Here is a 17,183-nt window from a genome sequence, read left to right on the forward strand (position 1 = left end):
TAGTCATTGTCTCGGTTTCTTTATGTTTTTTCATTATCAAATTCACCGCATCTCATTTTCTACTCAGGTTAAAAAAATAGGTGTGGTAAATAAAAGTATATTTTTCCAAAACAGTTACTGAGTAAGTAGTGACTTTCCATTTCTGGTGACAATCTCACTAAAATGAGATTTGGACTGACTTACTGCAATCTATTTATTTATTTTATTTTATTTAGTAATCTTAAAATCAATGAGTCACCACAGACAATATTATAAAATGTAAAAAGCTCAAATAAACATACTTCTTTCTTTTTGTCTATTTTGTTCATTGCTTTGTTTTTCTTTGTGTTATTGTTATTACCTTTGTGGATGTGAAATTGCCTTATTATTAGTACGCAACGAAATTAAATATCTGGGACATTACATAACTGATGACCTATTTGATGATTGTGACATTTGTAGGCAGTATTGCATGATATATGCTCAGGCTAATATTTTGATCAGAAAGTTTGGTATGTGTTCATCCTCTGTGAAGGTAGCTCTTTTTAAAGCTTTTTGCACTTCATTTTACACAGCCCATCTATGGCGAAGATATAAAAAAAGTAGCCTGCACAAACTTTATGTGGCATACAATGATGGCCTGAGGCTCCTACTTAAAGTGCCTAGATGGAGCAGTGCTAGCCACATGTTTGTACATACCGCTGTTCCCACATGTGCAGCTGCACTCAGGAATCTCATGTATAAATGTATGTGTAGATTATCTGTGTCATACAATAATATAATAGTAATTTTAGTGAACCCTGTTTTTAGTACAGTGAGATTTTTCTCAAGATTGTGGAAACATTGGCGTCATCATTTATTTGTGACTCAGTGACTGTCATATTATTCTCTGTTTGTCTGTTTTTCTTTTTCTTTATCATTTGTGTTTACTATGGACCTCTTTTGTGTCTGGAATAAAGATTGATTGATTGATTGATTGATTAATAAACATCCTGCAGCCCACAATCCAATGTTCTATTTGAACATTAAAAAATAAAACACTTAACAAAAACATTGAACAAATGACATGACGATGGAGCCTGTATATTATAAATTGATAAAACATGTATTTAGTTAATTTTTACACAATTACTAGTTTTATTTTTGGTCTGTTCAGTGTTTGTGGAATGTTGTGTTTAAAGTTCAAAATAATTCACAATCACTTTTTCACACAGGATCATGGGTTTTGAGTTTGTTCTCCCTTAATAACAAACTTTGTTTTAGGGTTAATGTTATCCATTTAAAAACTGAATTTTGTGTCTTTGACTAATATTTAAAATGGTTGATGTTCTGAAACACGTGTGTGACAAACATGGAAAAAAATGGAAATCAGGAAGGGGGCAAACACTTTTTTACAACACTGTTCAAGGGAAAAGAGAAAAGTTATTTCTTCTGATTGACCTTTTAAACTTCACAGGAATCCAGGGGCAAAATACCTGTGAGGTCCTACAGCATGCAGCATTAATACATTAGTTGTTGTACACCATATGAAGAAATTGTTCTGTTCAGATAATGGGAAAAACAAGAAACTCCTAAACCACAGAAAAGGGAAAAGATTACGTACATCTTATTTTGGAGTTTGTAGGTATGTATGGGTCTCTGTGGAAGCTTTGGGTTAAAAACACAAAGGGGAAATTGAGAGAAAGGAGTGAGTTAAAACCAAGCTGTTGTCCCTGCGGCGTTAGAGCGACCGACACACCCGGTAGTGTGTGCAGTTAGTCTGTATTCATCCGCCAGGCAGCAGAAGAGGTGGACATTGTAATCACCTCGTCAGGATTTTTGCTGGAATAACTGAAGACTTAACGTTTATTTTATCTAGAAGAGCGCATTAAGTGTTGGCAACACAGACGATGTATTTTTCTCTGGAGATAATGGAGGAAGTTGATCGAATTATGCGCCTCATTTTGGGTTTTGTCGACCAGAACATTCCCTACACGAAAGACAGAAGCACAGGGAGGCGGGGCTTCTTTACTGACGTCACATACTCCTGCTTATATTGTTCAGGCGAGGATGCCTTTACTACTGACAGCATCCTGACGCCGGTTCTGCAGCTATCACAGTGAGTTACTGTTTTATTCCAGTTGAATTAGACACTGATCATAATATTAACAAAAATCTCTTCTTAATCGATACAGATCATGGTAACAAGGCTGCACATTCTAAATATTTTATTGTCCAAATAGGTTCTTAAGTAAAAAAAAAAAAAGATTTTGTTGTTGAATAAGTATTAAAAATGTATCGGTTCATTCCACAGACTCCGTTAAAAAATCGCAATCAAAATATGTGGTGATTTAGTTTATTCTTATAATAACAATGTCTCCGCACCGTCGCGAAGGGGCATGGCTAGGACTCGGAGGCAAAACTCGTTGAAACACCGATGGCCTCCAAATAACAACTGGCTACCGAGGTTTATTGACTGCATGATTAATAAACTTCGGTGCTAACAAAACTTTTTGTTAGAGTGTTAAGAAACCGTAATAAATGTTAGCCTTGAAGGGACGGCACTGCATCAAAATTTTCATTACCTACGAGTAGGTAGGCGTGGTGAGTAGGTAGGCGGGGTTAAACCACAAAGGGGAATCCTCGCCTACCGGGGAGCAGCCATCATGGCTGCCACTGCTTCAGGAGCAAAAGTGCCATTACTCCTGTTGCAATTCAATGGAAACTAGCGCCATCTCGTGGGCAAAGACCGCGTGGCCTTCACGGAAACAACATCCCAGTACAGTCTGAGTCTGACTCTGAGCTGTCTGGCTTTCTGGATGGCGTTCCGCTCTTGATTAAATATAATTCTTCATGTTAACTTATGTTTTTTTAAGCGAAACATCGCACTATTGTCTGCATTTGATTCACACAGCTTCAATCAATTCTAATAACTGTATTTTAGTTAACTTTGATATTATATTTGCTGTACTCACAACATTTGACAATGTGTAGCTAGACAGCAAGGGAACAACCATTAAAAGGTTCCCACATGAGGATTTCTTAAGTGAAGAGGAAAACGCTTTAGGGTCTGCATTCAAAGTAATAATAATTCAATTAAATAACTGAATTATTATTTACCACTTAATAATCCGAACCCCGGTCTTACGATTTGCATCATAACAGATTGCAGCTGGTGTAATATCAGTTTATGATATATTATATATGGGCTCTTAATCAGATTTAGGTGTTTCTGTCCTCGTCTAAAAGCAGAAGAGTTACTGACATCAACTGAACGGCTGAAGTTTTACCTTTAACTTTGTATTTTTATTTGTTTTGCAGAGATCAGACATGATGTGCCAAACAAAGTTCTACCGTCTGCCGGTTCTAGTCGTGGTTTTGGTTCTGGTTTCAGGCCTCAGCAGCTCCCAGAACCTGGAGAGCAAGGTGAGCACACACCTTCAGAGATCCTCCAGAACCACACAGCCTTCAGCACCGGCAGAGGAGCAGCTGTGTTTGAGTGTATGCAGACAGAGTACAGTGCTGTTCCCTCCCTGGAGGTTTTCAGTGTGCAGGTCTCTAAATCAGTGTTAACTGATGTCAATCCAAACGTTTCATTCAGGCGGCCACCATGTTTTTATATTAAACAATGTTACAGTGACAGGAAATGTAAAAATATTACTGATTAATTATGTTCCTGGAAGATGTTAACAACACTTGAACACACAACTATAGAGTATTAAAAATAACAAAGCAAAAAAAAAGAATGAAATAATTTTCTTTGAAATAATTTGTTAAATCCTAACTAATTCATCAGCCAGTGGATCTGAAAACATGATGCAATGCTGATTGCATTTATAGACGATGTTCTGACTATCTGTGCTACCCATCAACCCTTGTGGTGATGCACTACGTCACGTACTGCTTACTCGGCACATTTCTTATCATTACATCCTACCTGTGAAAGATTCATTTCATCTGTTTTATTTTGTTGATGATTAAGGTAAGCCACAATTAATTTATTTTATTTATACCTGGCTTTATAACCCTGTCCCAATGCTTTAAAATAGTTTAGTTTAATAGCCGTGTAATATTAGTGTATATTAATCACATCCTATTATTTCAGGTGCACCTGCGCAGTCAGTGGACACATAGTGGCTGCGCTGCAATTGATGAAGTCTGTCAACAAACTTTATCAAATGCAACGTATTAATATACAAAAAAAGAGTTGCGGTGATCTGTTTGTTTAATTTAATTCTAATAAAAATGTGTTTCCCTGTTTGATACTGTTTTATTATTACAAACTCCTCTGTATTTAAAATATATTTTAACAGGTAGGATATTCTGATGAAGGAAGTGATCTTCTTCTTCATCATATACAGTACAGACCAAAAGTTTGGACACACCTCCTAATTGAACTCAATTAAATTGTTCCAATGCTAAGCTAACCATAACTGCTAAGCTTCCACTTCAGTCACTCGAATAATGTTATCCAATATATTTAACATTAACAACCCGCTGTAGTTTTCTGTTTGTAAACATGATGGTAGCAGTTTTAGACGCGTAGCACTGACAGACTAGGCTATCTATCTGTGCTAGGGTAGGAAAATCTGACGAGGGAGCTCACATAGTCAGAACATCGGCCCAATGCATAAATGAACTAAACCGCAGTTTTGGCTTAAATGTTAATATTTAAGCCAAAACTTAAATGTTAGCATAAACAGAATTTTAATATCTGTTTATTCAGAATGACAATGCTATTAAACTTTATTTAATGTTTCCAGCAGATTAATTTAAAGATTTTAAATTGTCTAACATTAAATTTAAGAGGTGTAAAGTTTAGTTAACATCTTAGGTCTGATTCTTGTCTTTTAAAATCAGTTTCCAGTTTGTTTTCATCTTGCCACTGATTGAGTTTTTGTTCCACAGCTGAAGGAGCTTTTAGCTTTAATTCTGTTTGTCTTTAACTTAAACTTGTTGTTTCTTGTTGTTCAGGTGAACTACAGCTGCTTCAGCTGCCCTTTTTCAGAGGCTGAATCCATCGATATGGTGTACGACCAGAACAGCGGAAGAGGAGACTTCTGGTACCGAAATGGTTCAGCGTTGACTTCCTGCGACTTCTCGTCCATTTACGAGTCAAAACGTAAATGTTCTGTTTGCCTCAACAACTCTGATGGAGCAGAAACCGTCGTCATGGTTTTATGCAACCTGACGAGTTCAGAGGAGCTGTTATTCGAGGGTCAATATGGCGACATCAGCTTCAACAAGACCGGTAAGAAACAAACATTTTTATGTTTGAACACGTTTCTAGATTTCACACTGAAACCCAGAGCTTAGTATGAAGATGGCTCCTCTTGTTATATTCATTTACTCCTGGTTTGTTTGATGTATTTTGTATGTTTAACATGTTATTTAGAAATTAGTTTATTGATCTTTCAGAAGGTGTATTTGCATTGTTATGCTATTTTATGCTATAATAGTCTCAAAATGACAATATTATCATTTATCCCAATCATTTCTGGGACATTTAATCGCCCAGCAAAATTAGTTATCATGACAGGGCTGGTGCTATGTCAAGCCTGATTTTATCTCTTATCCTGGGTTTCATAATCCTACGTTAGTGAAACAGCCCACTGCTTGAACTGGGTGAGCTCTGATATTATTCAGATGCACTGTTAAGAAATGAAGTAGCCTTTTCCACCACATTGGTGGCGCTCCAGAGCCTGAACTGAACTGAACTGAACTGAACTGAACTGAACTGAACAGAACTGAACTGAACTGAACTGAACTGAACTGAACTGAACTGAACAGAACTGAACTGAACTGAACTGAACTGAACTGAACTGAACTGAACTGAACAGAACAGAACTGAACTGAACTGAACTGAACTGAACTGAACTGAACTGAACTGAACAGAACTGAACTGAACTGAACTGAACTGAACAGAACTATATTTAATCTGTTCCTGATTAAACTAATCCTGCTGTTTCTGTTCCAGACTGCCCTCAACCAGAACCCATTGGTGAGTATTTGCTCATTTTACTTGTGAAGTCTGATAATTTCATATTTAGCAGAGATCTGAGCAGCATCTCTACCTTTATTAAAGTGTTTCATGTGAATCTCTGAGATGTTTTTAGATCAGATTCAGGAAGAACTGAAGTTTGATTCAAATAATCCAGATCATTTCTGGATAAAATCAGAAAATACATTTTTCAAATAACAAAAAATATGTTTCTCTTCTTCTCTTCAGACACTGAACTAAACAATGATGGTAAGTTTCTTTTTCCTTCTTTGTTTCAGAGAGAATCAGACATCAACTCATTTAAATTTTCCACTTTCTTTAAGAGACAAACATAAATTCTGCTGTTGGAGAATAAAACTGTTTCCTCTTTCACCCAGGAGGAGGCAGAGGTCATGTCATTTTTCTGGGCTGCTTCATCGCTGCTGTCATCATCATCATCATCTTCATCATCATGTGGAACTGTCATAAATCCCAGGAGGTGAGCGTTTCAGTTGTTCTCAGAGTTTCTCTTGTAATAACAGATCTCTGTGTTTGAGCGTCAGACATGATGTGGAGGATCAGATGAACATGAATCTGTTTCTCTGAACCTTTAGGTTCTTCAGGTTTCAGTTGATGGATCCAGCTGCGTCTCATTTGATTCAGGAAACGGTTCTGCACTGATCAATACGCCTGGAAACGGATCTGTTGTTTAAATCACCACTTCCTGTAAGTTTATTTCCTGTTTGCTTCTAAACTCTTGGACTAAAGTTGCTCCAACCAGTTCTTGGTCTCCAGAGGGAAGAACTTGTTCGTTCAGACCGGCTGCTTTAGTTCAGTTCACCTCCGATAAATGAGGGGAAAAAAACATTGAAAACTTTGTTTTTCTTAACTTAAATCAGTTTAATCTGATTTAAGAAATCTGATTTTTAGTTGTAAAGTTAATCTCATATTTCATCTTGGTCTCTGAGGTGAAATAGTTTAGAGGTTTGAATCCATCAGCAGCTCTAAGATCATTAAACTGATTCTGGAACAGTGGAGCTGAAGACGGGAGTTTATTTCAGATTTGATCAACTATTAGGTTGAATATTTAGTCAATAATAAACTGAATGTTTCTGTTTTGGTTCCAGATCCAAAACGCCAGACGAGCTGCTGGATGTCTGGTGACCTTTGACCTCCTGACATCACATCCAGCCTGAATTATTTCTTACCTTCTGCTGCCATTTTGAACTTTTCTGGAGTTTTTATCAAACTATAAATACTTTGCACACTATTTCTATATTTAGTTGAAGCTACAGAGATTGGAGAGTTGAACAGTAAGCAGTGAAGTGTCTTTTCCTCCGTTGCAGCATTATGCAGGTCTGAACCGGATCAATGGACCTTCTAGTTCCTTCAGCTTTAATATTTATTATCTTGATCAGTTTTAATCTGATGATGCACTGAAACAAAAAGCTGAATAAATAGGTGTTAGGTAAATTGTATTACTAGTATTATCAAATATTCGTTGTATTATGTAACCTTGTAGTTACATTTAGATAATGTTTACTTATATGCTTTTACTCTTTTACTCTTAGTATAAGTAATGTTTCTGTGTGTTGAATAACTTTGATTCCTTCCTGAGCGATAGCAGTGACAACAACTCCCAGCAGAGTTTATTGCCCTGCAAGAAGTTCTGCTCTCCTTTGTTTGTTAGATAGCTATAAAGCCGTCGCCTTGAAGACATACAACTTGTTCTGCTCAACCCCATTCCTGAAACAACAATATTCTAGTGTGTAGATAACATGTGTCTAGATAGTGATTGTCATTTAGCGCTGCAACTATGTGATGATTTGTTTTCCCCGCCCTTTGAGAGTTGCAGCGTCCAATGTGAGAGGGATCCAAAATGCAATAAAAAGAGAGGAGCAGGCATATGTGATTTCAGAGCGGTAGGAGATTGTAACTGAAAGCACATCTCTGTCTGTTCTCCTCGCGAGCACAAGAATCTAACTCTCTTGTCTTTCTTGTGTTTAATTAATTTGTCTTTAATAGGTGTTTGAACCTGACAATAGGAAACTGGAATGAAGCAGGTTTTCAAAACCATGCAGTCTGATGTGAACTGAAAACAGAGATATATGATGTGCAATGTCTTTTATAATAAAATATAATGTTTAGAGATATTTTTAAGATTTTAGCATGTTTTTCTATTCCACTTTGTACTTTTCTATCTATATTTTTACTTTTATTCAGGGAATTCAATGGGCCTTTGCTTTCACTGTATTATATATTTTGATGAAGGAACTATTAAATATTTAAAACCTCAAACTTTGATTTAATTCTTGTTCTTTTTTAAAAGAATCAACTTTTTTGGGGGAGAGGTGAAGTTTGTTAGACCAACAGACGTTTAAGTGTTTTCTCTGTTTTTTTGGAAATAAATTAATTTCAGTCTCATAAAGATTATATTGCAGATAAATAATGCAAGGTAATAATCTTTATAAGAGCTAATAAAGCTGCCAGCTGCACCGTGTGGCTTTAGTAGAACAATTTTATTTCTTCAGCTAACAACAAAAAGGATAAATCAGAGTTAAATACTCTAGTTTCACAGAGAGGAACTCAAATGATGGATTCAATCTTCATCTTTAATAACGTACTAAAGAAGACGCCTTTTTGTTTAAATGTTAAACTTTTCATGCAGTCGGCTGTGACAGAGTTCTGGAGGTTAGAGACACAAATGATTAAAACAGAAACTGGTCAACTTGTAGAAACTCACGGTGTCTCACCTGATCAGGTAATTAACTCCAAACACCTGCATGACGTCATCAAGGGAAGGGCTGGACAAACGTCCTGAAGACAGAATGGAGAATACACTGGAGGTTGCTACAAAAGAAGCTGGTTGTTCACAGAGCTGCATGTAAGCATAGAAAGTTGAGTGGAAGGAAAAATGTTATTAAAAGATGCAGCAGGGATAACTGCATCCTTCAGAGGATTGATGAAGAAACCACTGGATCCATTTTCACTGGTCTGACCTTCAGCCCTATAAACAATTTGTTGTCAAGACAAAAACACACTTCAACATTTAGGATGTTTAAATGTCAAAATGATTCATGCAAAAGGAACCACAACCCAGAATTATGAGCACAAAAATGAAAACTTTTCAAAGTCTGACATTTCTGTTTAAAATAAATTATTTTTTAAATTGATCTTGTGCAATAAAACTCAAAGTCAGAAAATAAAAACTACACAATTAAACATTTACTTTTAAGATCAAGATATTTGTAGTTAATTTTCTCTCTGTGTGTTGAAACCCTGCTATCATTAATCCACACTGGAAGAAACTGTGAAGGAGCAATGGCGCCATCTAGTGACGTCATCTAGAGGGCGTGGCGCCGGTGTGCGACGCAGTCAGAATATTTTTATGTTTAATTTCCATAAAGGTTAAAAAGCATCAGTCTGTGTGTCATTAATCTGCAGTTAAGGTCAGAAGACACTTTAACAGCAGGAACAACATCTGATGGGTCAAACTGAGCATAAAATTCATTCCACTGTCAGAATCTAGTATCTGTGTCTGTCTATCTAGATCTGTCTATATCTATCTATATGTTTAGATGGATATATGTCATGATTTTTAACTACTTACTACTCATTTTAATTGCATTTATTTAATGGAAACACTGCAACTCCAAAATTGTTTTCTATATCAGAAGAATATCAAAAGTTTTGTGCAGGTTTGTAATGAAAATGCAGCTGATGAACCTTCATCTGGTGTACAAACGTTTTCCATAAGGACAGAAATCCTCAAGTTAAAACCTCAAAGAACAGAATCTATTAATAAAGTAAATATAAAATGTGTCAACTAAATGTCCAAATATATTTTTGATGAAAGTCTAGAGAAGAAAATAAATTAAAAGTAATAATTTTCCTGTTACTTTCTGACCAGCAGAGCTGCTGTCGCTTCATGATTCTTCCTGAATTGCTCAGTAATTCTTGTTTTCCTGTTTCCTGATTGTTTGATGGAATTTGGGTGGAGCAGATTTTACTCTGTAATTGTTCATGTCGCTCTGCACTTCACCTCCTGCACGTTCCTCCAGTCCAGAGAAAAATAAAAAGGTAAGAAATTATTAAAACCTTCTGAGACGAGAACAAAAGTACCGAGTCCAACTGAATCTGGCTGCAGGTTCTGGTCAGCAGGTTCTGGTCAGCAGACTGTCCTTCTTTCCCAACAGAGAAGAGAAACTTGATTTATCAACTCTCAGTGTGAAGATTTGATTGTTTTGTCTCAGATTCTGCAGCTCAGAATCTCAACATTCACCTTCAGGCTGTTTGATGCAAAAGGTCCGTTTGTTCAGAACCAGAGTAAATAGAAGATTGACCAACATATTTGATGTGTTTTGATCGTTTTCATGTTGACACTTGATGAAATATAATGTCTGTTTTTTCAGCTGGTTTCAGTTGCTGCGCTGCAGATGAAACCAAACGAATCCTGAATCCAGTTGTTGATCATGTGACTCATGATGCAAAATTCAGAATCTGTAAATATGAATCTGTTGATGGTTTTTTAAACATCTCCTCCATCTCCTTCAGACGAGTGAAGAAAACAATAAATGAGTTGAGGACAATATTTTAACTTTAATTTTGTTACTGTGGAGGTGATTCGTTTTATGATCCTCAGCCTTTAAAGGTTTAATTTGATTTCAGAGATTTTTTTTAATTTTTTTACATTTTTTAGGCTCACCAAACATGCGGTTCCTGTTAACTTCAGTTCTTGCAGTTGTTCCGGTTCTGGTTCTGGCAGAAAACCCAGAGGAAGTGAGTAAACATGTCTGGACAGGAAGCTGCTAACTTTAGTGATACAGATTATTTAATCTGAGTTGTGAATGTAAATCTTGAGGTTCTGTGGAACCGTCTGGTTTTAAACATCACAGCTGCAGAAACATTTTTAATATTTCTAAATCACTAAACAACCCAGGAACAAAATGTTTAGTTCATGTTAAATAATTCACCTTAAAGCTGCTTGTTTGTTCTTACTGCATTTTTACACTTTAATATTTGATTGTACTTGTATTTGTATTGTTGTGTATTTTTACTTTTCCTGTTTGCGTTTAACTATTGAATCACTTTGTGTTGGAAATGTGATGCATAAATAAATTCAACATTAGCTGTAAAATTTACATTTCTGAAATGTATTTAAGCTTCAGTTTGTAACTATTAAAAAATATTGGTATATATTTGTAGGAACTGTCAGCATGTTGTGAGTTTGGTCTGAGAATAATCTGAAAAAACTTGAGCTCCTCCCAGTTCTACCTAAAACAACCAATCAGAGCCAGGGGGCGGGGCTTAGCGCTGTCAATCACTCTGTGTTGCGCTTTTTCTGTTTTACTTTAGTTTGTCTTTAACTTCCTGGTGAAACCTTTGTTTCTTCAGGCAGACTTCAGCTGCTTCAGCTCCTCTTCCTCGGAGGCTGAAGTCGTTACAGACGTTTGTGACGTTCTCCAGCGATGGGGAAACTTCTGGTCCCGACGTACCAACGGGTCACAGCTGGCCCCCTGTGACCTCTCCTCCATCTTCTCCTCTAAATGCTCCGTGTGCCTCAGTGACTCGACCGGACCAGGAACCGTCCTCCTGGTTTTATGGAACCTGACAGGCAGCGAGGAGCTAAAGCTCAGAGGTCCAGGTTTCCTCTTCAACAGAACCGGTAAAAACATCCACAAACATTTTAGATCTGAACGTTTCGGCTGAACGGGTCAGAACATGTTGACCTGGAATCTGTTTCTGGTGTTTCTGCTCCAGACTGTCCTCGACCCGAACCCATCAGTGAGTATCGGTCCAGTCACACAATTCACTAAAACACTTAAACTGAAAATCTAACGTTCTGTTAGCAGGAGGGAACCCCATCAATCAAACGTTACCAAATTAAAACATAAACAGTGAGAGTTTTTATTAAACTAGCAGCTGGTCCTCTGCTCAGGTTGCCATGGCGATTAAAGCAACACTCCAGAGAATAACATTACAACATGATAGAAAGCTGATAAAGTTAACTTTACATGATGCTGCCCCTTTAACCAGTGAAAAGTGGGATCTTGTTGTTGGAGAATAAAACTCTTTCTCCTCCTTCACCCAGAGAGAAACGTTGGTTTTCACATTTCTGTGTCCTGCTTCCTCCTGCTGCTCCTCTTCATCACCATGTGGTTGATCTGTAGACTCCATGGATCTCAGGAGGTCAGTGTTTAAACTCAGTTAACTGTGAAATGTTCGACTTCTACGGTCAAATAAAATCCTCTAATTGGGGTTAAATTGATTCAATAAACAGCAGCGGCTCCTCCTGTGAATTTTCTCCTAAAACGGGTCAAAATATTTCAGTAACATCAACCTGGAGCTGAAGACATGATTTTATTTCAAGCATCTATTTAATTAACTGATTGACTGTTTTGTTTACAGGATAACAGGCTAGCAGCTGCCAGATGTCCAGGATCCTTTTGAAAGCTGCTGATGCTACGTGGCAGTGTTGACCTTTCCTCCTGCCGTCTGTCTGTTTATTCATTTCTGCATTAATGTAACGTTTCTCTATGCATTTCCAGATTTCTTCTCAATTAGGAGTCGTTATGTTACATTTAGTTCTCAGTTTTTTAGTTTTGCTTCATCTCAGTTTTCAGTTTCTGGACACATTAATCTGTTGATTCTGAAAGGCTGTGGATATTTATAGCTGATTAAAAACAGCTTCATAAAATTCTGTAGCAACTGATGATTAAATTGACCTGAAGCAAAGTGAGAAGCTGCTGCTCTGATTTTTAATCGTTTGATGAATCAGTGATTTTTGATTGAATAATGATAATATCCCTATAAATGTTGGATTTTCTTAATCAGCTGAATATTTTCCATCTGGGTTGAAACCCTGACATGATTATATTCCAGTTTAGGAACAATGTCGCCATCTAGTGGTGGAATCCAGACGGAGCAACATTTGGTTGGTTTAGTCAGAATGTTTGACTTTAGTCTTTAATTAGCATTATATATTAAAACATATCTAAACATTTGAGTTTGTTTTTGTTGATTAAACGTTTTCCAGAAAAGAAAATAAGATGAGGAGCTTCAGTCTGAGAAATTTAAAAAAAATCACTAAATAATTCAGCAAAACATTTCACTAAACAGGTCAGGAGAATTTTATTAATCAATTTATTTACAACCCATATAGTTGAAGAAGTGACAAGAAAACATAAATACTATATACAAATAAAAAGAATAAAGGGTGAAGAAGATAAGGACTATATTCTGTCTCAAGGCCAGATTAATAATAATAATAATATGATCATTTTAATTCTATTTCTTTATTATTTTTTAACTACTTATGTCAGGTTTTAAGTATTTCAGTAACCTAAACGGATTTAGGTTTTTACTGTAATGGTGAGGTAGAAATATTTAGAAACATCTCACAAAATTCACTACTGTTAGTGTGATTTATGTTGATGCTCTTATTTTGAAATGTAACCAGTTTTTCTAAGTGCTTATTAAGCTCATGACAATAAATAAGTCAAAGTCCGATGCCAGAGAAGTAAGCTGGTGACATTTTAAATTATTTTTAAGTCGAAGGACAGATTTATTTTCATGGCTCTTGAGAAACTTCATTTCCCTACTTGAACAGAACCGAGTCCACCGGACCATCAGGTATGAAAGCAGCTTTAGATTTAAATATTTTTCTCAGAAGGCTAAGGTAACGACAGTTGAACTATAAACATGTTGAATAAAAGGATTTATTATGTAAATTGCAGAACGCTCCTTCTCACACTTGTGTGTTCTCGCCTGTGTGAGTTTTCACATGAATACTCAAGTTCCCTTTCTGGGTAAAGCTTTTTCTGCAGATCGGACAGGAAAAAGGTTTCTCCCCTGTGTGGGTTCTCATGTGACAAGCCAAGTGATTTCTGTTCCGGAATGATTTACCACAAACATCACATGGATACGGCTTCTCCCCTGTGTGTGTCTTCATGTGCTGAGCTATGCTGCTGCAGTCTGTGAAAGATTTACCGCACAGCTTGCAGTCGTACGGCTTCTCCCCGGTGTGAGTCCTCAAGTGGTTGGTCAAATGGCTTTTGTTGACGAACGACTTGCCGCACACTTTGCACGGATATGGCTTCTCGCCTGTGTGGCTCCTTATGTGGTCGGTCAGGTTACCCTGTTTGGTGAAACTCTTTCCACAAGTGAGGCAGGAGAAAGGCTTCTCACATGTATGAGTCCTCATGTGGTTGGTCAGATGACTTTTATTGATGAAGGATTTACCACAAACATCACAAGGATACGGCTTCTCACCTGTGTGGCATCGTATGTGAACGGACAAGTTCCACTCCTTGATAAAACTCTTTCCACAAGTGGGACAGGAGAAAGGCCTCTCACCTGTGTGGATTTTCATATGGACAGTCAAGTAGTTTTGCTGTGAGAAGCGTTTTCCACACGCCACACAGAGGAACGGTTTCTCGCCTGTATGGGTTCTCATATGAGTAGCCAACTGGCAACCGAAGCTGAAGGATTTGCTACACAGCTCACATGGGAACATCTTCTCGCCCGAGTGGGTTCTCATGTGAATGTGAAGGTTACTTTTCTGAGTGAAACCCTTTCCACAAGTCGGGCAGGAGAATGGTTTCTCGCCCGTGTGCGTTGCCATGTGAATGCTCAAGTTACCTTTCTGGGTAAAACCTTTTCCACAAGTGGGGCACGAGAACGGCTTCTCGCCTGTGTGGGTTCTAATGTGGACGGCCAAGTTGTTTTGTTTGGTGAAAGCTTTTCCACAGGATGGACACTGGAAGGGTTTTTCACCAGAGTGACTTCTTGTGTGTTCGGCCAAATGACTGCTACTTTCAAAGGGTTTTTTGCAGACTTTGCAAATATGCAGCGTCTCACTGTGGTCGCTTTCTTGCTGATTGTCGGCTTCAGCTGAGTTTGTAGAGATGATTTGGTTCTGGTTCTGGTCTTCATCAGGACTACTGGAAAGATCCTCCTGTTCCTCTTTAACCTCTTCAGATTCCAGTTCTTCCTTCGCCTGGATCATTTGAAGTTCTGGTTCTCTGTGGAGGAGAACCTCACTGGGAGGAACCGTAAAGGTTTCTGACTCCTGCTTCACCACTTTATTACAGACGCTCAGTTCAACCTGTTCTTCCTTGACTGGTTGATGTTCCTCAGTTGTCTGTGAATCTGGTTCGGTGTTCTCCAGAGGAGGATTCACCGTGAAGCAGTCAGTCTCCTGCTTCACAACAACCTGCTCTGCATCATCAAACACTTCTACCTGTTGGTCTTCTTCCTCTTTTATCTCCGTCATCGGCTTCGGTTCTGGTCGTCCTTGTTCTTTCCTCCCTGGGTCGTTTGGTTTCTTCTTGTCAGGGTTGTAGTTCCCTTCCTTGCTAATGAGAAAGTGATCATCAACAACCTCCCAGGTAAACGCCGACATGATGAAGATGACGGCCTGACGGAAAGAAGAACAAGTAAAAATTTATTTTTTACCATCAGATGAACAAAATATAAACAGGATCAAGTCAAAGTAATCTGTAGGAGCAAATGTCACTGGGGAGAGAGATCCCAAGGAGCATTTTAAAGTCTATGCTCTGAGCTACAGGGAGCCAGTGGAAGGAGTTTAGAATTGTCTTTATGTGAAGGTTCAGCTCAGAGTCCATCACTACACCCAAATTTCTAACCCGATTGCCAGCTGTAATAACTGAAGCTGTGCACTGATTCTTTAGGTCCAAAGACAGTAAATTTTTTTCTGTTCAGTTGGAGAAAATTATGACACATAGATGCATTGATTTGTTCTAAGCATTTGTTCAGTGCCTTGATGGGTTCCGAGTCACTGCAATGACTCGGAACCCATCAGAGTCATTATGATTCCATCAGGTATGAAGATGATCCCATTACTAGATTAGCTACCATAACTAATATAGTTAGAAAGTTATGGTATCATCTACGTATCAGATTATATCATAACTATCATCTGCATAGTTATGGTAGCTAATCTCTTTACTTGTTATAACCTGAGCCATTGGGATCATGTAGATATTAAAGAGAATCCGTCCCCTATGATGAGAAATTACCTACTGATATAAGAAAATCCCTATTCTTTAGGCAAGACTCAAACCAGTAAGGTTCTGCTCCAGAGAGTCAAACCCAACTCTCCAGTTGGAATAATATATCACGGTCAATAGTGTCAAATATTTTAATTGTTCATGCTGTGGTTCTTTCGCGATCTGTATTTATGTGGATTCAGAATCACCTCAACTGACTCAGTTTGATGTGGAAGATGTGTTGAACTCCAGCTTTATCTCATTTAAACGTTTTAACGGCTAAAACATCTGTTCATTTACTCATTTTAAGGGTTAGGTGGCCGATGGTTCCCTTCCCAATATGGCGGACGTGTCGCCGCATCTGAAGAACTATTAGCTTGTAATTGCTGACACCGTTCTTTAAAAATGGTTATCTTACCCGGTTGTCTTGTACTCTTTGGTGACAGAAAACGCAACCCAGTTCCCAATGAACGTTCAGTGTTGTCGGTGTGAACTCATCTTTATCATTTTCTCTAAAGGGGAACCGGTTTCTTCTTATGTCCTGGGGTTAGCTTCTCACTTAGCTCGGATGCTAATCATTCTCCCTGCGGCTGTTGTTGCTCTTTAAACGGAGAGAAAGCGCTGCCAGCAGTCGGCTGAAACGGCTGAGTGCTTTTAGTGAGATAAAATATCAAGGCAAACTCAATAAAGAACAAAAGAACACAAACTTTTTTATTGATCCTTTTTTCCTTCGTTCTCTTCTTCCTGGCATCCAGCATGCAGGTGGATGCATTACCGCCACCTGTTGGACTCTGGAGAGTAGTACAACTGGTGGGGGGAAAAAACACGACATCTAAAAAGGTTTGTAAATTCTGTCTTTTAAAAAATCACTGTTGTTGGTATCTTGTGAGAATGAAGTCTTATTTACAAAATTGATATATATTAATCACGTTGTGCTGCTAAAATATTCGTAGCGCAGTTGATTGACACCAAATTGGCTTGACTTTGTAAATCTGAGGTTGGTTGACCCTTGATGACCTCTGGGAACATTTATTAATATCTTTAAAATAAGAGCAATACAATGACATTTTTTGCTGCCCAAACATAACACAAATGATTAACACAATATTTAATTAGATTTTATAAATGTAATGGGTTGGTTGACCTTTGACCTATGGCAAATGTTTTGTTTAATATGAAGAAACTCAAGAAGACAGAACAAACTAAAAAACAAAGTCTGAGTTTTATTATTTCTT

General features: G+C 37.7%; 2 protein-coding genes across 5 annotated transcripts; one reads left to right on the top strand and one right to left on the bottom strand.

Annotated features, from left to right (window-relative positions):
* The first annotated feature begins 1,765 nt into the window (after positions 1–1,765).
* Positions 1,766–8,237, top strand: LOC122838566. Of its 4 annotated transcripts, none has more exons than XM_044129303.1 (9): positions 1,766–2,077; positions 3,280–3,384; positions 4,933–5,209; positions 5,936–5,959; positions 6,188–6,208; positions 6,337–6,437; positions 6,553–6,664; positions 7,066–7,399; positions 7,984–8,237. In XM_044129303.1, exons 2-7 carry the CDS (start codon positions 3,289–3,291, stop codon positions 6,649–6,651), a joined length of 618 nt encoding a protein of 205 aa, XP_043985238.1. In that variant the 5' UTR covers positions 1,766–2,077; positions 3,280–3,288; the 3' UTR covers positions 6,652–6,664; positions 7,066–7,399; positions 7,984–8,237. The 4 variants fall into 4 exon arrangements, with proteins under 4 accessions (XP_043985238.1, XP_043985240.1, XP_043985239.1 ...); XM_044129305.1 differs by having other exon boundaries at positions 6,562–6,664; XM_044129304.1 differs by having other exon boundaries at positions 6,340–6,437.
* A 5,400-nt stretch (positions 8,238–13,637) lies between these two features.
* On the bottom strand, positions 13,638–17,067 carry LOC122838382 (gastrula zinc finger protein XlCGF57.1-like). The gene is made up of 2 exons (XM_044128991.1): positions 16,367–17,067; positions 13,638–15,356 (listed from the first exon to the last, which is right to left on the bottom strand). The coding sequence occupies exon 2, from the start codon at positions 15,339–15,341 to the stop codon at positions 13,686–13,688; it is 1,656 nt and encodes a 551-aa protein (XP_043984926.1). The 5' UTR covers positions 15,342–15,356; positions 16,367–17,067; the 3' UTR covers positions 13,638–13,685.
* Between the last annotated feature and the right edge of the window lie 116 nt (positions 17,068–17,183).

The sequence above is a fragment of the Gambusia affinis genome, linkage group LG10 (assembly GCF_019740435.1).
Source record: "Gambusia affinis linkage group LG10, SWU_Gaff_1.0, whole genome shotgun sequence".
In the NCBI taxonomy this organism is placed as follows: Eukaryota; Metazoa; Chordata; class Actinopteri; order Cyprinodontiformes; family Poeciliidae; genus Gambusia; species Gambusia affinis.